Source organism: Salmo trutta, chromosome 10, assembly GCF_901001165.1.
Source record: "Salmo trutta chromosome 10, fSalTru1.1, whole genome shotgun sequence".
Classification (NCBI taxonomy): domain Eukaryota; kingdom Metazoa; phylum Chordata; class Actinopteri; order Salmoniformes; family Salmonidae; genus Salmo; species Salmo trutta.
The window spans coordinates 7,955,739-7,980,682 of record NC_042966.1 but is presented as its reverse complement, the minus strand read 5'-3'; the positions used below and the strand labels follow the sequence as shown (position 1 = coordinate 7,980,682).

The 24,944-nt window shown below is 49.3% G+C and overlaps 1 protein-coding gene across 2 annotated transcripts in view; it reads left to right on the top strand.

The window, feature by feature from the left end:
- The window catches only part of LOC115201029 (helicase SRCAP), a 35,343-nt gene extending 10,738 nt beyond the window's left edge, over positions 1-24,605 (top strand). For both annotated transcript variants that reach the window (XM_029764231.1, XM_029764230.1), the window contains 26 exons: positions 2-186; positions 355-433; positions 557-646; positions 839-1,015; positions 1,235-1,446; positions 2,960-3,137; positions 3,237-3,373; positions 3,789-3,958; positions 4,261-4,453; positions 4,669-4,805; positions 5,102-5,288; positions 9,038-9,365; positions 9,602-9,823; positions 9,997-10,161; positions 11,949-12,098; positions 12,233-12,673; positions 12,756-12,898; positions 14,152-14,462; positions 14,659-14,861; positions 17,047-17,216; positions 17,455-17,651; positions 17,783-17,897; positions 17,995-18,120; positions 18,432-18,614; positions 18,714-18,797; positions 18,931-24,605. In XM_029764231.1, coding sequence (XP_029620091.1) covers positions 2-186; positions 355-433; positions 557-646; positions 839-1,015; positions 1,235-1,446; positions 2,960-3,137; positions 3,237-3,373; positions 3,789-3,958; positions 4,261-4,453; positions 4,669-4,805; positions 5,102-5,288; positions 9,038-9,365; positions 9,602-9,823; positions 9,997-10,161; positions 11,949-12,098; positions 12,233-12,673; positions 12,756-12,898; positions 14,152-14,462; positions 14,659-14,861; positions 17,047-17,216; positions 17,455-17,651; positions 17,783-17,897; positions 17,995-18,120; positions 18,432-18,614; positions 18,714-18,797; positions 18,931-23,076 — 8,729 coding nt within the window. In that variant the 3' untranslated portion in view covers positions 23,077-24,605. The remainder of the gene's footprint in view (position 1; positions 187-354; positions 434-556; positions 647-838; positions 1,016-1,234; positions 1,447-2,959; positions 3,138-3,236; positions 3,374-3,788; positions 3,959-4,260; positions 4,454-4,668; positions 4,806-5,101; positions 5,289-9,037; positions 9,366-9,601; positions 9,824-9,996; positions 10,162-11,948; positions 12,099-12,232; positions 12,674-12,755; positions 12,899-14,151; positions 14,463-14,658; positions 14,862-17,046; positions 17,217-17,454; positions 17,652-17,782; positions 17,898-17,994; positions 18,121-18,431; positions 18,615-18,713; positions 18,798-18,930) is intronic.
- Positions 24,606-24,944: the final 339 nt, after the last annotated feature.

The following is a 24,944-nucleotide window of genomic DNA, read 5'->3' as shown; positions in this document are numbered from 1 at the left end:
GACAGAGACTTTGAGCCTCCGTGTGGTGGTGAGGAGGAGGAGGATGATGAGGAGACCATCGACGTGGAGGAGGAACAGGATGGCAATGACCCTGAGACCCAGAGGAGGGAGATTGAGCTGCTGAGACAGGAGGGGACCATGTCCCTGGCAGAGCTTCTCAGCACCCTCAAACGGCCCCTTTCACAGGTGGGTACCACTGACACAGGAGATTGGGCAGAGCCCCTCACTCAAACACATGCATACTGCACTACCATGCCCTTCCTTTGTATAAGCTGGTGCACATTAACCTAATTGATCATACTTTAAAATGTTGTAAATGTTATTTGGTGGAGACTGACTTTGTTCCTTCCACAGGACTCGGAAGAAGAGTGCTCAGACAATTCGTCCACAATAGTGGACGAAGACGCAGAGTTCACAGCCAACGAAGAGGATGGTAAGTGAGGCCTTGTTATCTAATTGCAGTGAATGTTATATGCATGTAAAATAGCTCACTTGTCAATATATTGACTTGGCTGTGAGTATTGTGTAATTATTTGTCCCTGTCTGTGGTGCTCAGCTGAAGATGAGGAGGACACCATCGCAGCCCAAGAGGTGGTGGAGGGGGAAGCAGATCATGCAGGCGAGCTGGATGACTTGGCCAAAGAAGGTAACCCACACTACTCAAATAGTACAACAGCTGTATCTGCTGCACAGATGTTGAGTCCAATGTGCTATCTAGTTGTCTTTAAGCTATTGTCATTACAAGCTCCACCAGTCACTTTCCTATTCCTTACTGTTGCCATGACGTCCATTATTCAAGACCATTCTAAACTTCATTTTCTTCCAATTCCCCTCCCAGGTGACATGACTGTGGAGGAGCTGCTGGAGAAGTACAAAGGAGCGTATGCCTCTGATTTCGAGGAGCCCTCGGCATCCGCCTCTCCTGCCAGCTCCGAGGAGTCTGAAAATTCTGTAGACGAGGGAGAGGAGAGCGAGGAAGACGAAAGTGACATGGAAAGCAACATCACCACCTCAGGTACTGCCCACTGTAACAAAATAGAACATCTTTGCTCTCTAACCTAGCGAAAACTCTACGAAGCCTCACACTGAGCGTTCAGATTGAATTGATACTGTAGATGGACCTACAAACCAAAGGGCTTTTACCTTATAGATTTGACTTTCAAGCTAGTGCATTTGTCCTGATTTTATACCATGCTCACTGCATTACCCCTCTTCTCACCTAATCACTCACCAGATAATAAGGACAGTGATGAGGAAGAGGTCATTGACAATGATGAAGAGGACAATGATGAAGATGAGTGCGACGAGGGGATGGAGATCCTGCTGAAGGAGGGGGACCACAGTCCCCCTCTCCCAACCGGCCCGCGGCCCAAGAAGGAGATCAGCCACATTGCTGCTACTGCAGAGAGCCTGCAACCCAAAGGCTACACCCTTGCCACAACCAAGGTGGGTAACCCATGCCCTACAACACTGGCCAGATGATCAAACAAGGATACTTTGCTATTAGTTTGTAGTTGACTTAAGGGAAAGGTTAATATTGTTCCATTCATTCCGTTCTAGCCATTACAATAAGCCTGCCCTCCAATAGCAAAATACACTACATGACCAAAAGTATGTGGACACCTGCTTGTCGAACATCTCATTCCAAAATCATGGGCGTTAATATGGAGTTGGTTCCATATAAAAAAAAATTGCAAATTAATAAAACATTCTAAACAGAAATACCTTATTTACGTAAGTAAGTATTCAGATCCTTTTCTATGACACTCAAAATTTAGCTCCGGTGCATCCTGTTTCCATTGATCATCCTTGAGATGTTAATACAACATGATTGGTAAATTCAATTGATTGGACATGACTTGGAAAGGCACACACCTGTCTATATAAGGTCCCACAGATGACAGTGCATGTCGGAGCAAAAACCAAGCCATGAGGTCGAAGGAATTGTCTGTAGAGCTCCAAGACAGTATTGTGTCGAGGCACAGATCTGGGTAAGGGTACCAAAAAGAACACAGTGGCCTCCATCATTCTTAAATGGAAGACGTTTGGAACCACCAAGACTCTTCCTAGAGCTGGCCGCCCAGCCAAACTGAGCAATCAGGGGAGAAGGTCCTTGGTCAGGGGGGTGACCAAGAACCTGATGGTCTCTCTGACAGAGCACAAGAGTTCCTCTGTGGAGATGGCAGAACCCTCCAGAAGGACAACCATCTCTGCAGCACTCCATCAATCAGGCCTTTATGGTAGAGTGGCCAGAAGGAAGCCACTCCTCAGTAAAAGGCACATGACAGCCCACTTGGAGTTAAAGGACTCTCAGACTATGAGAAACAAGATTCTCTGATCAGATGAAACCAAGATTAAACTCTTTGGCCTGAATGCCAAGCATCATGTTTGGAGGAAACCTCGCACCATCCCTATGGTGAAGCATGGTGCGTGGCAGCATCATGCTGTGAGGATGTTTTTCAGCGGGAGGGACTGGGAGACTAGTCAGGATCGAGGGGAAATATGAGCGAGGTACAGAGCAATCCTTGATGAAAACCTGCTCCAGAGTGCTCAGGACCTCAGACTGGGGGTGACGGTTCATCTTCCAACAGGACAATGACCCTAAGCATACAGCCAAGACAATGTAGGAGTGGCTTTGGGACAAGTCTCTGAATATCCTTGAGTGGCCGAGCCAGAGCCCGGACTTGAACCCGATCTAACATCTCTGGAGAGACCTGAAAATAGCTGTGCAGCGATGCTCCCCATCTTACCTGACAGAGCTTTGAGAGTATCTGCAGAGAAGAATGTAGCGTCAATCCCAAGAAGACTCGAGGCTGTAATCGCTGCCAAAGGTGCTTCAACAAAGTACTGAGTAAAGGGTCTGAATACTTATGTAAATGTGATATTTCCATTTTTTTTATACTTTTGCTAACATTTCTAAAAACCTGTTTTTGCTTTATTGTTTGTTCTTCGTCAATAGGTTAAGACTCCCATTCCGTTCTTGCTGGTGGGCCAGCTGCGTGAGTACCAGCACATCGGCCTGGACTGGCTGGTCACCATGTACGAGAAGAAGCTCAATGGCATCCTGGCTGACGAGATGGGCCTGGGGAAGACCATCCAGACGATCGCCTTGCTAGCTCACCTCGCCTGTGAGAAGGGTAAGACATTGAGTCATTCATACACTAACGTTTTACCAGGACAATAGAAGAGATGTACACAACCTATATATCGGATACTAAATCAAGTTGGTTGTTCAGGTAACTGGGGGCCCCATCTTATTATCGTGCCAACCAGTGTGATGCTGAATTGGGAGATGGAGCTGAAGCGCTGGTGTCCTGGATTCAAAATCCTCACTTATTACGGCAGTCAGAAGGAGAGGAAACTCAAGAGACAGGTAAACAATCACCAAATCTCCTCGTAAATGGATACAAATCTTCACTGGCACTTACTAACTCGGGCCTATCGCTCCTCACGATGACCCCTCTCCAGCACACTCTATTCTGGGCAGTCCTCTCCATCTTGTTTCACCCTTTGCCGATGATTATTATTTTAATTTTTTTAATTGTCTGCCTTAAACTCCTGCCTCCAGGTATTTCTTTGGCAACCTCTTTACCTTTTCCCTTGCGGGTTCCAAAATAATCTTCACTGGCGCTGCCTCATCTCCTTTCTGGTGCTCCCTGTTTCATTCCAACTGAACAAAAAGTCAGCCTTGCATACTGAAGTGGATAAAAGCCCTGGCCCGCTGAAGTGGATCAATTCAAGTTCCAGACCCTTTCGATAAGCTAATAAAAACGTCTTATTTTTTTCAGGGTTGGACTAAGCCCAATGCCTTCCACGTGTGCATCACCTCCTACAAGCTGGTGCTGCAGGACCACCAGGCCTTCCGTCGCAAGTCCTGGCGCTACCTCATCCTGGACGAGGCCCAGAACATCAAGAACTTCAAGTCCCAGCGCTGGCAGAGCCTGCTCAACTTCAACAGGTCTGCACTAAGGGAGGAGGGAGGAGATGGTTATAGATGGCCAGTATAACTGTTGCCGTTGAACATCATAATCCTAATTTATGAATGAATAAATAATAATAATAACACAAAGGATTCTTATAGCGTTTTCTAAAAACCTTCAGACAAGTGCTTCCATTTCTCTGCATTCTTCCTTTACCAATATCAGTCAAAATTATGACAACAAAAGATGAAAGTTCTTTGTCCAGTAGAATATAAAAATCTTTAGTCACTACCTCTGGTCATTATAACGTCTTCTATGTTTTTTTTCCCCCTGGCCCCAGTCAGAGGCGCCTGCTCTTGACGGGCACCCCGCTGCAGAACAGCCTGATGGAGCTGTGGTCCCTGATGCACTTCCTCATGCCCCATGTCTTCCAGTCTCACCGAGAGTTTAAGGAGTGGTTCTCCAACCCCCTCACCGGCATGATTGAGGGCAGTCAGGAGTACAATGAGGGTCTGGTCAAGAGGTTACATAAGGTAAGAACTCAGGCTGCTGTAGATGGAGGAACACGCAGTTGGTCAAGGGGGGTGGATTGGTCTCAATATTTCGAAGGGTTCAGATTATCTGTTAAATAAGAATATACTATTTACTACCATGAACTGTTTTAGATGTTTGTGTTCATTGGAAATGTTTTGAAAGACATTCTGTTCCCTAACCCACCATATCACCACTTTCTGTTTTTCCCTTCCAGGTGCTCAGGCCGTTTCTGTTGAGGAGAATCAAGGTGGATGTGGAGAAGCAGATGCCTAAGAAATATGAGCATGTGGTGCGCTGCCGTCTGTCCAAGAGACAGCGCTTCCTCTACGATGACTTCATGGCACAGGCCTCGTAAGTATCTATAGACAAGGGTTACTGGACAAGGGTTACTGGACAAGGGTTACTGTTACTGGAAGCAAATTAATGCATTGCAGGAGGGCTCATTGGTTTGATAATCTGCCAGTAATTAGCTAATGACCTGTATAGTCCTATTTCTAACATTTCCCAGAATGTTTTTACATCTATGATGTTGTACTTTAAACAGCTACTGTTGCTTAGATCATCTACTAGTTAGCATTGTATAGGAATCGCCTTTTTTTTTGTCATCTCACTGTATTTCTCTCCCTTTCTATCGCTCGCTCTCTTAGCACCCGGGAAACGCTGGCCAGCGGTCACTTCATGTCTGTGATCAACATCTTGATGCAGCTCCGTAAAGTGTGTAACCACCCCAACCTGTTTGACCCGCGGCCCATCCACTCCCCCTTCATCACCAAGCCCATTGTCTTCCACACGGCCTCCCTGGTACAGAGAGCCCTGGAGATCTCCCCATTCAAGGTTAGCGTGTGTGTGTACGCACATAAACATTTAGATGCATATAAAATGCATTTTTTTACATTTACGTCATTTAGCAGACGCTCTTATCCAGAGCGACTTACAAGTTGGTGCATTCACCTTATGATATCCAGTGGATATCCTATATCTTTTTTTTGGGGGGGGGGGGTAGAAGGATTACTTTATCCTATCCCAGGTATTCCTTAAAGAGGTGGGGTTTCAGGTGTCTCCGGAAGGTGGTGATTGACTCCGCTGTCCTGGCGTCGTGAGGGAGCTTGTTCCACCATTGGGGTGCCAGAGCAGCGAACAGTTTTGACTGGGCTGAGTGGGAACTGTGCTTCCGCAGAGGTAGGGAGGCGAGCAGGCCAGAGGTGGATGAACGCAGTGCCCTTCTTTGGGTGTAGGGACTGATCAGAGCCTGAAGGTACGTAGGTGCCGTTCCCCTCACAGCTCCGTAGGCAAGCACCATGGTCTTGTAGCAGATGCGAGCTTCAACTGGAAGCCAGTGGAGTGTGCGGAGGAGCAGGGTGCCGTGCGAGAACTTGGAAGGTTGAACACCGGACGGGCTGCGGCGTTCTGGATGAGTTGTAAGGGTTTAATGGCACAGGCAAGGAGCCCCGCCAGCAGCAAGTTGCAGTAATCCAGACGGGAGATGACAAGTGCCTGGATTAGGACCTGTGCCGCTTCCTGTGTAAGGCAGGGTCGTGCTCTGCGAATGTTGTAGAGCATGAACCTACAGGATCGGGTCACCGCCTTGATGTTAGCTGAGAATGACAGGGTGTTGTCCAGGGTCACGCCCAGGCTCTTAGCACTCTGGGAGGAGGACACAATGGAGTTGTCAACCATGATGGCGAGATCATGGAACGGGCAGTCCTTCCCCGGGAGGAAGAGCAGCTCCGTCTTGCCGAGGTTCAGCTTGAGGTGGTGATCCGTCATCCACACTGATATGTCTGCCAGACATGCAGAGATGCGATTCGCCACCTGGTTATCAGAAGGGGGAAAGGAGAAGATTAATTGTGTTGTCTGCGTAGCAATGATAGGAGAGACCATGTGAGGATATGACAGAGCCAAGTGACTTGGTGTATAGCGAGAATAGGAGAGGGCCGAGAACTGAGCCCTGTGGGACACCGGTGGTGAGAGCACGTGGTGCGGAGACGGATTCTCGCCACGCCACCTGGTAGGAGCGACCTGTCAGGTAGGACGCAATCCAAGAGTGAGCCGCGCCGGAGATGCCCAACTCGGAGAGGATGGGGAGGAGGATCTGATGGTTCACAGTATCAAAGGCAGCAGATAGGTCTAGAAGGATGAGAGCAGAGGAGAGAGAGTTAGCTTTAGCAGTGCGGAGAGCCTCCGTGACACAGAGAAGAGCGGTCTCAGTTGAATGACCAGTCTTGAAACCTGACTGATTAGGATCAAGAAGGTCATTCTGAGAGAGATGGCAAGAGAGCTGGCCAAGGACAGCACGCTCAAGAGTTTTGGAGAGAAAAGAAAGAAGGGATACTGGTCTGTAGTTGTTGACATCGGAGGGATCGAATGTAGGTTTTTTGAGAAGGGGTGCAACTCTCGCTCTCTTGAAGACGGAAGGGACATAGCCAGCGGTCAAGGATGAGTTGATGAGCGAGGTGAGGTAGGGGAGAAGGTCTCCGGAAATGGTCTGGAGAAGAGAGGAGGGGATAGGGTCAAGGGGGCAGGTTGTTGGGCGGCCGGCCGTCACAAGTCGCAAGATTTCATCTGGAGAGAGAGGGGAGAAAGAGGTCAAAGCATAGGGTAACAAACGAGGATCGAATGTCGTCAACCTTCTTTTCAAAATGGTTGACGAAGTCATCCGCAGAGGGGGAGGAGGATTCAGGAGGGAGGAGAAGGTGGCAAAGAGCTTCCTAGGGTTAAAGGCAGATGCTTGGAATTTAGAGTGGTAGAAAGTGGCTTTAGCAGCAGAAACAGAGGAAGAAAATGTAGAGAGGAGGGAGTGAAAAGATGCCAGGTCCGCGGGAGTCTAGTTTACCTCCATTTCCGCTCGGCTGCCCGGAGTCCTGTTCTGTGAGCTCGCAATGAGTCGTCAAGCCACGGAGCAGGAGGGGAGGACCGAGCCGGACGGGAGGATAGGGGACATAGAGAGTCAAAGGATGCAGAAAGGGAGGAGAGGAGGGTTGAGGAGGCAGAATCAGGAGATAGGTTGGAGAAGGTTTGAGCAGAGGGAAGAGATGATAGGATGGAAGAGGAGAGAGTAGCGGGAGAGAGAGAGCAAAGGTTGCGACGGCGCAATACCATCTGAGTAGGGGCAGAGTGAGTAGTGTTGGAGGAGAGCGAGAGTGAAAAGGATACAAGGTAGTGGTCGGAGACTTGGAGGGGAGTTGCAGTGAGATTAGTAGAAGAACAGCATCTAGTAAAGATGAGGTCAAGCATATTGCCTGCCTTGTGAGTAGGGGGGGACAGTGAGAGGGTGAGGTCAAAAGAGGAGAGGAGTGGAAAGAAGGAGGCAGAGAGAAATGAGTCAAAGGTAGACGTAGGGAGGTTAAAGTCACCCAGAACTGTGAGGGGTGAGCCATCCTCAGGAAAGGAACTTATCAAGGCGTCATTGATGAACTCTCCAAGGGAACCTGGAGGGCGATAAATGATAAGGATGTTAAGCTTGAATGGGCTAGTGACTGTGACAGCATGGAATTCAAATGAGGAGATAGACAGATGGGTCAGGGGAGAAAGAGAGAATGTCCACTTGGGAGAGATGAGGATTCCAGTGCCACCACCCCGCTGACCAGATGCTCTCGGGGTATGCGAGAACACGTGGTCAGACGAGGAGAGAGCAGTAGGAGTAGCAGTGTTTTCTGTGGTAATCCATGTTTCCGTCAGCGCCAAGAAGTTGAGGGACTGGAGGGTAGCATAGGCTGAGATGAACTCTGCCTTGTTGGCCGCAGACCGGCAGTTCCAGAGGCTGCCGGAGACCTGGAACTCCACGTGGGTCGTGCGCGCTGGGACCACCAGGTTAGAGTGGCATCGGCCACGCGGTGTGAAGTGTTTGTGTGGCCTGTGCAGAGAGGAGAGAACAGGGATAGGCAGACACATGGTTGACAAGCTACAGGAGAGGCTACGCTAATGCAAAGGAGATTGGAATGAACACTCAATGACACTCAAATAAAACTTTCCAACTTCCACTTTAGAAATTGTAATTGATGTAAACTACAGTGGTTCAATGTTACCAGGAATAGGCTCAAACTTAGTTTATTCAGCTAGATAACTTGGTACAGTATTCTTCCAGCTTCTTCCAGTGCACCGTATCCTATGACGGCGTAGCGAACTAGCATGCTAGCATCCAATAACACACGGTTAGCACCAATACTTGGTTACAACAAACTACCAATGGATCATTCGTGTCTGTGTCTAGTACCTTTCATAACGCAGAAGTGATTAAACGTTGGCTAGCTAACACAAAGTCAGTCCTGCTAGCTACACAAGTGGACTACACATCTCGAATGTTCAGAAAGTTAAGCTTACGTTGCAAAAATCTTGTTGACTAAAATGATACAGTACTGCTCGCTGGTAGAGTTGGCTAGCTAGCAGTGGCTGCGTTGTTGACTTTGTTTGAAAATTTAGCTGGCTAGCTAACCTCGATAGCTACTCTGTACGACACTTTTATCTATGATACAAAGACAACTATGTAGCTAGCTAACATTACACTAATCAAATCGTTCCGTTGTAATGTATTTATACGTATCTAAACCTCCATAACCGAACCCCTCCACTCCTCTGTCCCTCAGCGCGGTGATCTGTCTTTGTTTGACCTGGTGGGTCTAGAGGGCAGCGTGTCCAGGTACAAGGCCGACGTGTTTCTGCCCCGACGGAAGGTCAGCCGCCAGCTGATCCAGGAAGTCATGGAGTCCCCCGACCCTCCTCCCCGCCCCAAACCTGTTCGTATGAAGGTCAACAGGATGTTCCAGCCCTTACCTAAGGCTGATGGTTGCACGGTGCTGGTGGTGAACAACCCTCGGCTCACCTGCCCGGTCACCCCTGCTGCTCAGGCCCCAAGGCCCCGTCTCATCCAGGATGTGACCCCAACCCTCACCCCTTCACCTCTAGTCCAACAAGGTTAGTACTAAATAGCATGGATTTAGAAGTAAATAATACATGAATAGTTGCTGATTTGACATGGAAAAGATCAACATGATCCAAGTTTTTTTCTTCCTTACCGTCTGATTTTAACATGCATTCCGTTCAACGTTTCTTGTGGAAACCTCTACACAGCCAAACAAACTATTCTATTCTACACAACCCAAATCTAAAGTAATCCTGTCTTCTCTTCCCTTGTTTCCATGAACCCTCAGCGGTGTATTCAGTGGCACCCACTTCCCCTTCACGCCCGCCTGGGCACCCCAGCGGCCCCTGTGCGGTGGGAACTGTCGTGAGGTCTGGCTCCCCAATGCCAGTCCTGGCTGTGCGCTCGCCCACCGCGTCCTGCAACCCCGCCACCCATTCCACCCCTCCTGCCAGCAACGTTATGACCCAACGGGTTCTGCTCAGCCCAGACATGCAGGCCCGACTTCCCTGTGAGTACCTGCCATTCTCTCAAACACTCTATCGGGCAACCAATGTGCGTGAAGTGTGCATAAGGACAAACTGAAAATGCACTGAATTACCTTTTTAAATTGTTTTATTATTCCTACTGGTGAAATGACCCTTGTCAACATTTCTTTAATGACTCTCTCTTTCTCCATCTCAGCTGGGGAGGTAGTGAGTATCGCCCACCTGGCCTCGTTGGCTGGGCGTCCTGTGTCGTCGTGCCAGGGCAGTAAGCCTGTTACCTTCCAGCTGCAGGGCAACAAGCTCACCCTGTCTGGAACCCAGCTCCACCAGGTCCCTGTGGCCCCTCCACGCCCAGTACAAGGTCCACTCAGATCCTAACAGTAACTAAAGTATCATAGAGCAGTATATATAAAAAAATAAAGGGAACACTTAAACAACACAATGTAACTCCCAAGTCAATCACACTTCTGTGAAATCAAACTGTCCACTTAGGAAGCAACACTGATTGACAATAAATTTCACATGCTGTTGTGCAAATGGAATAGACAACAGGTGGAAATTATAGGCAATTAGCAAGACACCCCCAATAAAGGAGTGGTTCTGCAAGTGGTGACCACAGACCACTTCTCAGTTCCTATGCTTCCTGGCTGATGTTTTGGTCACTTTTGAATGCTGGCGGTGCTTTCACTCTAGTGGTAGCATGCGACGGAGTCTACAACCCACACAAGTGGCTCAGGTAGTGCAGCTCTTCCAGGATGGCACATCAATGCGAGCTGTGGCAAGAAGGTTTGCTGTGTCTGTCAGCGTAGTGTCCAGAGCATGGAGGCGCTACCAGGAGACAGGCCAGTACATCAGGAGACGTGGAGGAGGCCGTAGGAGGGCAACAACCCAGCAGCAGGACCGCTACCTCCGCCTTTGTGCAAGGAGGAGCAGGAGGAGCACTGCCAGAGCCCTGCAAAATGACCTCCAGCAAGCCACAAATGTGCATGTGTCTGCTCAAACGGTCAGAAACAGACTCCATGAGGGTGGTATGAGGGCCCGAAGTCCACAGATGGGGGTTGTGCTTACAGCCCAACACCGTGCAGGACGTTTGGCATTTGCCAGAGAACACCAAGATTGGCAAATTCGCCACTGGCGCCCTGTGCTCTTCACAGATGAAAGCAGGTTCACACTGAGCACGTGACAGAGGTGACAGAGTCTGGAGACGCCGTGGAGAACGTTCTGCTGCCTGCAACATCCTCCAGCATGACCGGTTTGGCGGTGGGTCAGTCATGGTGTGGGGTGGCATTTCTTTGGGGGGCCGCACAGCCCTCCATGTGCTCGCCAGAGGTAGGCTGACTGCTATTAGGTACAGAGATGAGATCCTCAGACCCCTTGTGAGACCATATGCTGTTGCGGTTGGCCCTGGGTTCCTCCTAATGCAAGACAATGCTAGACCTCATGTGGCTGGAGTGTGTCAGCAGTTCCTGCAAGAGGAAGGCATTGATGCTATGGACTGGCCCGCCCGTTCCCCAGACCTGAATCCAATTGAGCACATCTGGGACATCATGTCTCGCTCCATTCACCAACGCCACGTTGCACCACAGACTGTCCAGGAGTTGGCGGATGCTTTAGTCCAGGTCTGGGAGGAGATCCCTCAGGAGACCATCCGCCACCTCATCAGGAGCATGCCCAGGTGTTGTAGGGAGGTCATACAGGCACGTGGAGGCCACACACACTACTGAGCCTCATTTTGACTTGTTTTAAGGACATTACATCAAAGTTGGATCAGCCTGTAGTGTGGTTTTCCACTTTAATTTTGAGTGTGTCTCCAAATCCAGACTTCCATGGGTTGATAAATTGGATTTCCATTGATTATTTTTGTGTGATTTTGCTGTCAGCACATTCAACTATGTAAAGAAAAAATTATTTTAATAAGATTATTTCATTCATTCAGATCTAGGATGTGTTATTTTAGTGTTCCCTTTGTTTTTTTGAGCAGTGTGTGTGTATATATATATATATGTGTATATGTGGCCCATATCATAACTCTAGAATGTGTTGATATAGGCAGTCATCTTGGTGTGTTATTAAATTTAGTGGTACAGTATCTATCCTATACTGCGCTGACAGGAGTGTCTAAATGGGTTCTTACTGTGGGCTCCGCAGGTAACTTCATGCATCTGGTGACCAGCGGAGGGCAGCACCACCTCATCAGCCAGCCAGCCCAGGTAGCAGTGTTCAGTTCAGCCAACACCCATGCTGCCACCCCCTCTCCCGCACCCTCGGAAATCCAGCTTCCTCTCAACGCTTCTCAAGGTACAGCAGTGTCCCCCTTCAAGACTACGGTCCCTAATCTGATCTTCTCTTCTCTGGTTAGCTGTCTTTCACCCTGGACTCGTTGTTTAAGCGGTTCATGGATGGTCATGTTCTTAATCGTCTTTCCTCTCCAGTGCCCTCCTCCATGGTGACCAACTCTGGGATTGTGAAGATCATGGTACGCCAGTCAAGCAAGGAAGGAGGAGCTGTACCCACCCTGGCAGTGCCCCCTTCTCCCCGCATAGCCCCCCAGGCATCACCCTCCATACACCACCATGCCAATACCAACATTGCTCTGAGATCCCCCCTTGCACATTGCCACCCCGGACCCGCCACTGCTCAATACACCCTGGCCCCCCCGAGAACCCCTACGTCAGTCACAATTAGAACCTCTACCCCAGCCCCTCCTCGTATCCCTATCCCAGCCCCTCCTCGAATCCCTATCCCAGCCCCTCCTCGAACCCCTACTCCTGCCCTCCTTCAAAACCCTACCCCAGCCCCCAGTCAGCCTGAGCCCCCTCACCCAGTGCTGAAGGTAGTGAAAGGGCCAGCAGAAACCAGCACAGAACAGAAAGGTGAGTTGATGAATGCAAATTATTTGAAAAATGTTTCTGTATTTACAATCCCTGTATTGAACAAGTCACTTCTCCTCTCTAGCTCGTCTGAATTCTTTGTCAACGCGTGAGGAGAGCAGCGACACTAAATCAGCCGTTCCTAAATCAGGGTCCCATGTTGGTGGATTTGTCCCTCCTCGACCTCGGGCACAACCTCGCCCACATCCTCGCTCCCCCTTTTACATGGTACTTCCACTACATCTGTTTTTTACAAATCTCTTTTTTTCCCCTTGTTTCTTATTTAAATCACCATGTAGGAAGTAATGAGGTTGTCATATTTTCTAGCCTATCCCACAGTAGTACCTTTTTGAGTTATATCAGTCCACAGCATAATTCTTAAACTGACCCCTGTCATGTTCCTTTAAAGAGACTTCATAACTTTTTTGTATATTTTTTGACAATGCTGTGCCGATCTGATCCCGCCAACCACTTTAACCTTGCAACCTCATTGGACATCATTCCACCTGCCAATCAACATTGGGCGAGTTAGTTTTGCATGGCCTGGTGCTGCCACTGGGCCATGTAAAACTAACTCGCCCAATTTCCCTCAAAGTTTGGTTGTGGCTAATTCCTTGTTGTACAGACTAGTATGGCAAGAAAGCAGTTGTGAGGATGTAATTTCATGCTATGGAAAGTTATAGCCTACTTATGTTTGCATCAAATGTCCTACTCCTTCAATGTCGTGTAATAATTGATATATTGCATTTGCTTACGTGCTAAATTATGATCGCTGGAAATCAACTGCAGTGTTGGATTGTTACATATCATGGAATACCTGTCTGCATGTTTACAAGGACAGATGGCATGGAATTATTTGATTTGGATGGTTGATAAAACAATTTTTTTTAAGCAGGTGAAATTTGCAGTATACATTTCTCGAGAGTTGTATTCGTGCCTGTGATTCCCGCAATATATTCCAAAATTCAAACAAAATACACCAGCGACAGCATTTAGGAGATACAGTGTTTCTGATAGTTTGACAATTGTCTGGCTACATTACCATCAGTAGCGCACATCATTTTCTGCTTGGTTTCCAGATAAATGTAGCCAATTGAAAGAGAAATTAAACTACTTCCGAGGTCTAATAGATCTAATTTTAAATGTTTTATTATTATGAAACATGGATTTGATCATTGCGTTTTTGTTGTGATCAAAATAACTAATGTTAAGTCCATGTAACAAGGCAATCCCACTCATTTCAGCGCGCACACTCACTACATGACATGAACGAGCATGTCTATCATGCACTAAATTATGCCAAGTAAAATTGTAACGATTCTGTGCCTTTTGCTGCTGGGAGAGGACTGCAGATGGTTTATTATTCATGTATGAGCCATAGATTGACACATTGAGTCCAAAATAGGAGGTTCAAAAAAAGAACAAGCTTGTTTTCAGTTCTCTTTGTTGCTGTCTTATCAACTCCCTTTCCTCCCGGTCAGTCATGGCTGGCAGACAGCCTCAAGAAGCAGCGAGACAGCCGCCTGGCCCAAATCATCCGGATCAATGACCTGCACTGCAGCGCCAAGCCCGTTTACGGCCATGAGGTGCTGGACTTCCTCACCTTCCTCCCGGGCTCCTGCCCTGCTCCGGCCCCCAGGGCCCTGGGTCAGTGGGGCCGCTCGGGCCACACAGCCTGCTTATTCGCCCAGTCCCACAGCACCGTGGACTACTGGGACCAAAGCCGCGCCCTGAGGGAGGCCATCCACACCACTGAGGACAGGCTGCAGCTGCTCAAAGATGTGATAGAAAGGTAACACACTGGCTGCTGCTTTCCACTGTCTGGAACCACGAGACAGTCTAGATTTTTGTTCTAGCCCTTCACTAACACCTGATTTTAAAAATAAAAAAAAATCACCAAGCCCTTCATTAGTTAAATCCGGTGTGTCTGTTTTCAAACACTTTCTGTTCATTTTTCTTGTGATGCCTACCTGATTTTTCTCCTCCAGGTTTACGTTTGTGATCCCACCGGTGGAGGCTCCGACCATCACCATGCACAGCTGCCACCCCCCTCCATCTCTGAGCCACAAGCAGGCCGTGTTCACCTCGCTGCTCTCCTCCCAGGTGGCCCCGCTCACACGCAGTCTGCACCGCATCCAGTGCAACATGAGGACCCACTTCCCTGACCTGAGGCTGATCCAGTACGACTGCGGTGAGTCCCCACTCCTCAGTCGTACTTGTTTGTTCTATAGGACTTAACACCCTAGAGTCGATTGACGCACTGGTGTGTCAATCTAAAAAAAATATAAAAGTAAAAAAATGACCACTCTATGGAAAGGGGAGACTCTCACAAACACGATGGTGGTCTCAAGTGAAAGGGGACTCGTCTGAAGTCGGTACCGTTGATATGCCAACTTGTGTTTTGACGCATCCGAACCGTTTGGTTTACAAACTAATGTGATCCCACTGTGGAACTCGATGGTGTTCTCCGTTATGCTCTATGACCCCCCCCCACAATTGTCACGGGACTTTTCTAAAGGTAACCGTTACAGGTTAAAAAAATTCATGCAAGTGTGGAGGTAGTTTTGTGCCTACCCTAAAGGGGTTCAAAATGTGTTACAAAATAATATTTATATATTTCCTGAGCTTTCTCATATCTACTAGATATCAGACAGACACTTCAAAACCTTATTCCTTATGAATTTTTTTTACCTGCCTTTTTTTGCCATTTATGAATGTGTTTTTCTATGGGTTATAGTAGTAAAGCGCAAATTTAAAATGTTATTAAATAATTGTTTTCTATTTTTTTGTGGATACCTAAAAGGGTCTTAAAATTCGAAATCAAATGGCCAAATGATCCATCTTAAAACAATTCCACATGTCAGCTTAGAACAATAGGTGAGGCTGGTACATCCTGTGTAAACGCAAACTCACTTCCTTGACAACAAACATGGAGAACTTTGATGAAAGGCTATCAGAACAAGTTCACAAATAAACATGTCTTTATGATACCTCGTGTAGGGATTTCCAAGGCAGGAAAATTAGTTTGAACTCCTGGAAAGAGATTGGGAGATAATGGGGATAGATGTGGTAAAAAGGTCGCTGGAATGCAGACCGTGGGGTAGAAAGACGCTTGATTGGCGCACATTCAACAAATCTGATCTATCAAGGTGGTCTGTCATGGTGATTTGATGTATAGTAACAAGCCCTCAATGTGGTTACTAAAATCCGATTTGGGTATACACTGGAAAACATTTTAACTGTGAAGTTTTTGGTCCCATGTTTCATGAGCTGAAATTTAAAAAAAAATCCCTGAAAATTTCTCTCAAATTTTGTGCACAAATTTGTTTATATCTCTGTGAGTGAGCATTTCTCCTTTGCCAAGATAATCCATCCACCTGACAGGTGTGGCATATCAAGAAGCTAATTAAACAGCATGGTCATTACACAGGTGCACCTTGTGCTGGGGACAATAAAAGGCCACTTTAAAATGTGTAGTTTTGTCATAAAAACACATTGGCACAGATGTCTAAAGTTTTTGGGGATCGTGCAATTGGCACGCTGACTGCAGGAATATCCATCAGAGTTGTAACCAAGCCAGCCCAGGACCTCCATCTGTCTTTTTCACCTGTGGGATTGTCTGAGGGGGGCCTATGCCCTCCCAGGCCCACCCATGGCTGCACCCCTGCCCAGTCATGTAAAATCCATAGATTAGGGCCTAATGACAGATTTTTCTTTAACTCAGTTAAAATCTTTGAAATTGTTGCTTTTTATATTTTTGTTCAGTATGTTTGATTTTTCGCTGCATAACATTTAGAAGTTGTTAGAACTGAATAACTACGAGTGGTGCGGTGCAGACCAATTTATTGGATGCGTATGAAAGCTCGCGGAATCGCAAGATGTATGAATGCGCTGACTTCTGCGGGGGCCGCATTGCAGCAAATGCGGTCCGGCCATTGCAGACATTGGATTGACCATGCAGAGTCTTTTAGGAAACTTGTCTTGTTTTAGCTTGGCATTCGTCGAGGAATTTGAACTCTGACACCTCCCATCAGTTTGGCTGTGTGTTTGCACACGCCGTGACACGAAAAGCCACTGTGCTAAGAACAACTGTTGTTACTTCAGTGATGATGAGTCGGAACGGGACACAGTCTCTCTGGGGACACAGTCTCTCTGGGTTCACTGGGTCAGGCTCAGGTTCTGTGTCTCTGGGTTCAGTTCCCCAGAGCAGCGTGTCTTTCAGTTGAAGACATTGAGGCATTTGTCTGAGGGGGAAAAAAGTGCTTTTAACTCAATACAGCCTTTGAACGATAACACTGTGGTGTGTGTGTGTGTGTGTGTGTGTGTGTGTGTGTGTGTGTGTGTGTGTGTGTGTGTGTGTGTGTGTGTGTGTGCAGGTAAGCTGCAGACGCTCCACACTCTGCTGCGATGGCTGAAGGAGGGCCAACACCGCGTGCTCATCTTCACCCAGATGACCCGCATGCTGGACGTGCTGGAGCAGTTTCTTGGCTACCATGGGCACATCTACCTTCGCCTGGACGGCAGCACCCGCGTGGAGCAGAGACAGGTGAGTGGCGCTGTGACTCCTGAGCTCTATGGGATTCTGTTGTTGTGTTGGTCTTCAGCAACTCAGTCAGTTGGAGTCAGTTCCATTTCAAAGGAATTTTCCGGCTATTTGGTTTCTTGAGTTGAATGGAATTGACCTGGAGTTCAACACTGTGCTGAAACTGCTAAAGGATTCCGACTGTTGGTTGAAAACCAAAAACATTTGTTTTCTCTTGTGTCCATCTTTCTCTCCCTCTCAGTCCCTGATGGATCGCTTCAACGCGGACCGCCGCATCTTCTGCTTCATCCTGTCCACGCGTAGCGGCGGCGTGGGGGTGAACCTCACGGGCGCCGACACAGTGGTGTTCTACGACAGTGACTGGAACCCCACCATGGACGCCCAGGCCCAGGACCGCTGCCACCGCATCGGACAGACCCGCGACGTCCACATCTACAGGTGCCCAGCTGAAACCCTCCCCTGAAAGTCTCCAGAAACAGCATGAGCTGTCCGCGTACTTCGACTCCGAAGGTACGACAATGTGTTGAACGTCTGGTGTGACTATTCTCCCCCCCCCCACCCCCTTCCAGGCTGATCAGTGAGCGCACGGTGGAGGAGAACATCCTGAAGAAGGCCAACCAGAAGAGGATGCTGGGAGACATGGCGATCGAAGGAGGCAACTTCACCACTGCTTTCTTCCGACAGGTACGTCTCCACTGACACTACTCTTTGACGTCGTAGATTCGCTCTGACTTGAGGGCAGTTCAAAAAACGAACTACGCTCCTCTCTCTCTCCTCTCAGCAAACCATCAGGGAACTATTTGATGTGACGGAGGGGGAGAAGAAGGAGCTGATCGTGGAGCTCTCTGTGCCCCAGCCTGAGGAAGAGGAGACTGTCAACAAACAGAGCACCACCATCCTGGAGCAGGTCAGACACAACCAACACACTGGCAATAACAGGATGTATAGGAGGTTTACTGGTGTGTTCAGAGCAGGTGTCTCTCAGACCATAGACGCCTGTTTATACCACAACATACAGCAGCAGGAGTCTGGAAGAGACCCAGAGACTAGCACCTGAGTGTTTGGATCAGCACTGACTCCATACAAACAAGCTTTAAAAAATATAATGAATAAACTTGATTATTAGAGGTCAAATGATTGTGTTATTTAAGTCAGCAAACATCAGTCTTACTCCAGGTGGCACTGTTCCCATAAACTCATTTTCTCTCTTTGCCACAGGCCCTGTGTCGTGCCGAGGATGAGGAGGACATAGTGGCCGCCTCCCAAGCCAAAGCAGAGCAGGTAGCTGAACTGGCAGAGTTCAACGAGGCCATCCCATTGGACGAGGCTGGTGAAGGGAGGGACCCAGAAGAAGAGGAGCTCTCCAAGGCTGAGCAGGAGATAGCAGCTCTTGTGGAGCAGGTGATTGTTGCTCAATATCCCTGTTTTTGCCCTATCCCATCTGTTATTTGACAATGTGGAGCAAATCTGACCGCCTGCCTTTTTCCCCCCATGTCTCAGCTAACACCTATAGAACGCTATGCTATGAACTTCCTAGAGGATTCATTGGAGGATGTGTGCAAGGAGGAATTAAAGCAAGCCGAGGTAAGATTGCTATTTCTCATTGCATTTAAGAAAGCTTGACATGTGTCCATGTTTAATTCGTTCACCCTATTACAGACCTGAGTTAAAGTAAAAAGCACTAGCGACTGCCCATCTCTCTACTCTGTGTTTACAGGAGCAGGTGGAGGCTGCCAGGAAGGGGCTTGACCAGGCAAAGGAGGAAGGCCTGAAGCTGCAAGCAGGCTCCTCAGACAACGACGACGAGGACTTCTCATCACAGCCAGCAGAGGAGCCCTCGACTCCCGGGTCGGGCCGCCGCCCACGCAAACACAAAGAGAAAGGCGCCCCCTCCACCAGGACCAGCGGCAGGCTCCGAGGGACCACGGCCTCCCCACCGCCCACTTCGCCAGAGCCCGACACCCCCACCCCCAGAGAAGTGCCTGAAAGACTCCGCTCTGCTCTGAGAGGACGAGGGGGGGCCAAAGACACCACCACCCCGGCTCGCACAGAGCACCCAAGGGCCCACACCACCTCATCAAGGCTCCAGGAATCTGCCAAACCTGCAGCGACAACCCCGGCCTCTCCTTCTAGAGACTCCAGTCTCATATTCGGCTCAGTGCCTTCCACTGCCACCAGTCCTCCAGCTGGGAAACCACTGACACAACCAGGGGACTCAGACACCAAGTCACCCAGGAGTGAGCAGGGAGTGTGTGTCTCCTCGGATTCCATGGGTCCGATGGACCACCAGTCATACTCTACCCAGGCCAGGGATTATGACAGCAGGGACCAGAAGTCCCTGTCTCCCCCCTTGGTGTGCTCTCTCTCCCGGTCGCCACGCAAGCGCCAGTCCGCCGACGGGGAGGTCCTGCTAGGCCTCCCGGAACATTCCCCGTCGGCCAAGGTCCTGCGGAAGCTCCCTGGTCGCCTGGTGACAGTGGTGGAGGACAAGGAGCCCAGGAAGAGGAGGAGAGGCAGCGGAACGGGAGGAGGCTCATCAGAGGAGACGGAGCACGCGGAGTCGGGCCGAGGCTCAGACGTGCCAAGCAGAGACGCTACATCCCAGGCCCCTGACAAAACCAACCAGTCCCCCAAAGAGAAAGAGAAAGGGACTGCTTCAAAATACTCCTCAAAGATCACCAACCTCCCAGAGGACCAAGAATCCCCTTTAAGACACATCCATCCTGCCAGAAGCTACCCTCCTTACTCCCCACCCCACCACTCCCCTGACATGCCGGTGCTGAGGAACCTGCCGGTGCGGCGGCGGCTTGAGAGTGAGTCTCGCGTGGCGGCGCAGTTAGGAGAGCAGGGTCTGGGCCGAGGGAGAGGGGGGAACTACCACAGGAAACTGGACACTCAGCCAGGAAAAGAAGGCAACGCATCCTCGGGCACTAATGTTGCTAACTCGACCCCGCCGTTGAAACGAAAGAGGGGCCGACCCCCCAAGACTCCCCTCAGGGTGGTGGAACCCCAGCCAGAGCATCTATCCCCTCCCCACCCTAGCTTACCAAGTGAGGAAGGGAGCCCCCCCTTCTCCCCAAAACGCAAGAGAGGTCGTCCCCGCAAGAACTCGACTGCTGTAACGAATGCAGTGGGTGCAGGAAAGAACTCAAACACCCCCACTGCCAGCACCACCAGCCAAGCTGGTTCCCTGTCTGACACTGCTGCTGCAGACACAGAGCCACTAGCCCCGTCTGCCCCCACTAAGCCTCAAACTGTGGCCACCTCTGCTGTCTGCACCAGCCAAGCCTCTCCGTCTACCAAAGCTGAGGACTCCACCGCAACATTAAAAGCAGACACTAAGACTGAGTTCCCTACCACAACCCCAACTGCTATTCCTGCGCCAAGCCGAACTCAAGTTCCCACCTCAATTCCAATCTCTGTCTCCACCTCAAACTCAACCGATGTCCCTGCCTCAAGCTCATCCACCATTTCCACCTCTGTTCCAGTTGCAGTCCCCTCCACAAGCTCACCCACAGTCCCCGCCTTAAACTCAACCTCTGTTCCTGCCTCAAGCTCACCCACAGTTTCCACCCCAAGCTCACATACAGTATCCACATCGAGGATGACCTTTGGTCATGCCTCAAGGTCAACCCCTGGTCCCATCCGAATTCCAACCGCAGTCCTCACCTCAACACTGGCCCAATTCCTCACTTCAAGACCTAGAGTCACCACTTCACAGTCAGTCTCTACTTCTCCATCAATCTCCACAACAACTACCACACAAATCTTCACCCCTACCCCCAACAAGATTTCCACCCCTCCCCTCGCCCAAATCACTATCCCTACTCCAGCTCTAGCCCAAATCCCCAAAATTACCACATCAGCCTCTACTCCAACCAGCACCCCCACACCAACATTCACAAATGTCAAACCAACCCTTACTCCGGTCCCTACCACAGTTGTCACAACCAATCTACCAACACTTAGTAAACCCGCCACGACCTCAATCGCAAATCTAACCACAATTTCCACACCAGCCCCACCCAGAATTGTCACCACCGTTACACCATCCCCAACCACAGCCGCCACAGCAGCTCCTGCCACAACCTCCATACCAACTTCTACCAAAATCACAACCCCCACACCAGGACCTACGCCAAGCATCACATCAACTGCTACACCAGACCCTACCACAACTGTAACAACCGTCACACCAACCCCCACACCAGTCCCTACCACGATCACCACAACCTCTGTTCCAATTCCCAACACCATCCCCACAGCAGCCACAACCAGAACTGCCACCACTGTTACAGCAGCCACTACCACCACCGAGAACCAGGCTTTGGAGCCTGCTCCAGTGGAGACTACCCATAACAGAGACTCAGAGAAGATAACAGACATGGAGGTAGAAGAGGATGGAGAAGAGGAGATTAGTGACTCTCAACCGAAAAAGAGGAAAGTGGAGAATTCTCCTGGAGCCAAAGACACTGTCCCAGAGGCCCCAGTGGCTCCTCGGCCAGAAGAGACTGATAAACAGGAGGTAGAGGAGAGCGTCGGTGACGACAGGGCGACCAGCAACAAGAGGCCTCTCAGTCGCCAGAGCAGTCAGGAGTCTGTGCGCTCCTCCTCTCCCTCCTCGGTGTGTTCCACACGGTCAGCCCAACACAGGAAGGGTGCAGAGAAGAGGGCACCTGCCAAGAGGTTGCGAGGGGAGGTTTGCTCTGACCCAGAGAAGGGAGAAAGAAAGACAGAGAAAGATTTCACCAGTGCTACTCAGAGGAGGCAGTCCAGGTCCTCCTCTTCAGACTCTGACACCTCTGAAACCAGGAAGGAGCGCCTCCTCACCCGCTCAGCCCAGAGCCGACAGGAGACCGAGGGGGACGGCGAGAGCAACGGGCGGATTGGAAGACCCGCCAGGAGCTCTGAACGGGAGGGCAGGACTGTGTCCAACAACACCGGTACTGGGGGGTCTGGCAGCCAGACATCCTCTGTGAGAGTCACCCGGAAATCCTCTGTTCCTCAGCCCACCCCAGAGAGAGAACCCCAGTCCAACAGCGTGCCCTGTAGCACTAGCCAGCCGGAGGTCCTAGGGAAGAGGTGTTCAGCCCTGAACGCTGCAGCCAAACTCCTTGCCATGCGAGGCAGGATTGACACCCCTGGCAGCAGGAAAGACCCTGCGGCTAAGACCAGTGGGCAGAATGCCACTTCTCCTGCTTCCTCTGACAAGAACCAGAAGTCCAAACCTAAAAGTGCACCAGCCACTCCGCAAACCAACTGCAACAACAAAGTAGGAAGCAGCAAGACAACAACCCCAACCCAGTCAAGCCGCACCGCCGCACGCTCCACCCGCCAGTGCCCTGGTGCCCTCGTCCCGGCCCTGGAGACGAACCGCAAGAGGGGGAGCAAAAAGGAGGAGAAGGAGAAGGAAAAAAAGAAGCCCTCCGAGGGAAAGGAGGAGGGTGAGCGGGAGACGCGCTCGTCCAGGGGCCACAGTGCATGCAGCAGCATGAGTAGCGATGGTGGCGGCAGCAGCAGGAGCCAGAGCAGCAGCAGTAGCCTCAGCTCCCAGAGCACCGGGCGCAACCACTCACGAGCACCCTCCTCCGGCAGTGAACGTGAACGCAGCACCGAGAGGGGCAGGAGGCGCAGGAGGCGCAGCCACAGGAAGGAAGGAGAGGGCCGGGGGAGGGAGACCCGGAAGGAAAGAAAGGAGAGGCACGCCCAGAAGCGGGAGAGGCTTTCCCAGGAAGGGAACGCCGGCTCGGGAGAGGGCACCCCGGACAGGGTGCTGCGCAGCGTGGCGGCTATGGCAGCGGCTCAGGCCCGCACACCAGCCGCTAACACCCGCTCCTCCTCTGCCCAACACAACAAGACATGATGAGAGGACTAGAGATGAGGAGTGAGGGATTCTGACTGGAAAAATAGAGGGGTAGGTTGTAACAGAGGGGAAATGACCTCTAAAGTTGCTGCTTTGTCTACACTGACAGACCAGAGCAGAACAATGAGTGTTGTGCAGGTCAGTGACCTCTTTCCCTCTTGGGCCCCTCTCCCCCCAACCCACATTAAAGCTGGTCTCCTCTCCAGTTCAGCCATCATCAACTGGGGGAAAGGCTCAGGGATGCCAGACTGTCTGCAAAGAGAAAGGTGGCACCATGGTAGTGCCATTCCAGAGGTGAGGTGTTGGTAGTCCTGAAGGTGTCACTTCATACAGACAGTGGCTTGACTGCGGAGACTTTGTTGCGAGTGAGTAAATTGTTAGTTCACGCTATGTACTGTAAAACATTTAAAAAGACTGGAATACTAAGAGATGTATGTGTCCGAGAGAGGTTTAAATTGTGCCCTATATACAGAGTTTATTCGCTGCCAGGGTTATTGATTCAAAATAAGCTTTTGAGTGACCGTTGTATCGTCAGATGAAGGTTTTAGACAGTTGGGTTCTGGACATATTGTCAACTGTTTTCTGTTTTCAGTCAGTTGATAAGTGATGGATATTTTATGGTTTCTTCCAGGGAATTAGGAAGAGAGCAGATCTGTAAATGTGATCTTTGCTGCACTATGCTGGAGTTGGTCTTTGCTTGGGCCTCCCTATCTTGTGATTTTTCTGCCCATCTTTTTAAATCCAGCCTGCATTTTTTTATTTGCACATCAGACATGTTGTCCTCAGCATAATTTGAGTGCATCGTTGTGTAGTATTTCTTTTACATACATTTCAATCAAAATACTACTATGTTCCTGGTACCTCACACAATGCATCTCTCAAGCTCTAAATATGTCTGTCTCTCTTATGTATCTTGAAGATAGTACTTATTTTTGCTTACTGGCAATGCAGAAACAGGAGCAGAACTTTGATTTAATTCTCCTCACCTTTCCAAAGTCAGTCAGACATTATGGTCAACGTCGTGAAGTTGATCTAAAAGGGTATTGAATCTTTGGGAATGAAATGAGTGCCTGTTAGGCCGAGCAGGTGGACGGAGATCCCAGTTTGCCTTGTCAAGTACCTGACGTTGGGGTGTTGTCATTAGTATTAAAAAAAACCCACCTTCTGTAAATCACAAGTAACGCACCCTACGCATCAGTGCTATCAAATTCTATATCATTATTTTTTACTTTTGTCATTTCTTCATTGCTCCTCTCATGTAAGTACTTGGACAAAACATGTGAATAAAACACTGGTACAGTTCCAGGTGGCTCTATATATTGTCAATTTACTTGAGGACTTGCATTTGGAAAAGCTATTTTTGGGCAGGGTGCTGTTTTGAGTGAATGGGTGGGTGGAATATGGTAATGGTCTTATTTTGTTATCTTGATGTCTTTCATTTGTTACATTCCTCTTTTCCCTTGTAATTCTACATCGTTTTACTTGAAAGATTAAAAGACAATGAGTTGAATAAAAAGACCAAAAATGTATTGGGTGTTTGGATGTCTTTACGTACCTTAGTTGAATCAACTGACTAATTGATGGAAAACAGCATCTGCTAAATGACTAAAGTGGAAATGTGTTTGTGCATGCTGCTTGTATTATACACATCTAATTAGGTGTCATGCAGGATTCGTTGTAAGATTAATATTGCTGGTTGGAATGTAGGCATATGGGGTAAATGTATACTGAACAATAATATAAATGCAACCTGCAAAGATTTTACTGAGACAGTTCATAAGGAAATCAGTCAATCTAAATAAATTCATTAGGCCCTAATTTATGGATTTCACATCATGACTGTGCAAGGGTGCAGCTATGGGTGGGCC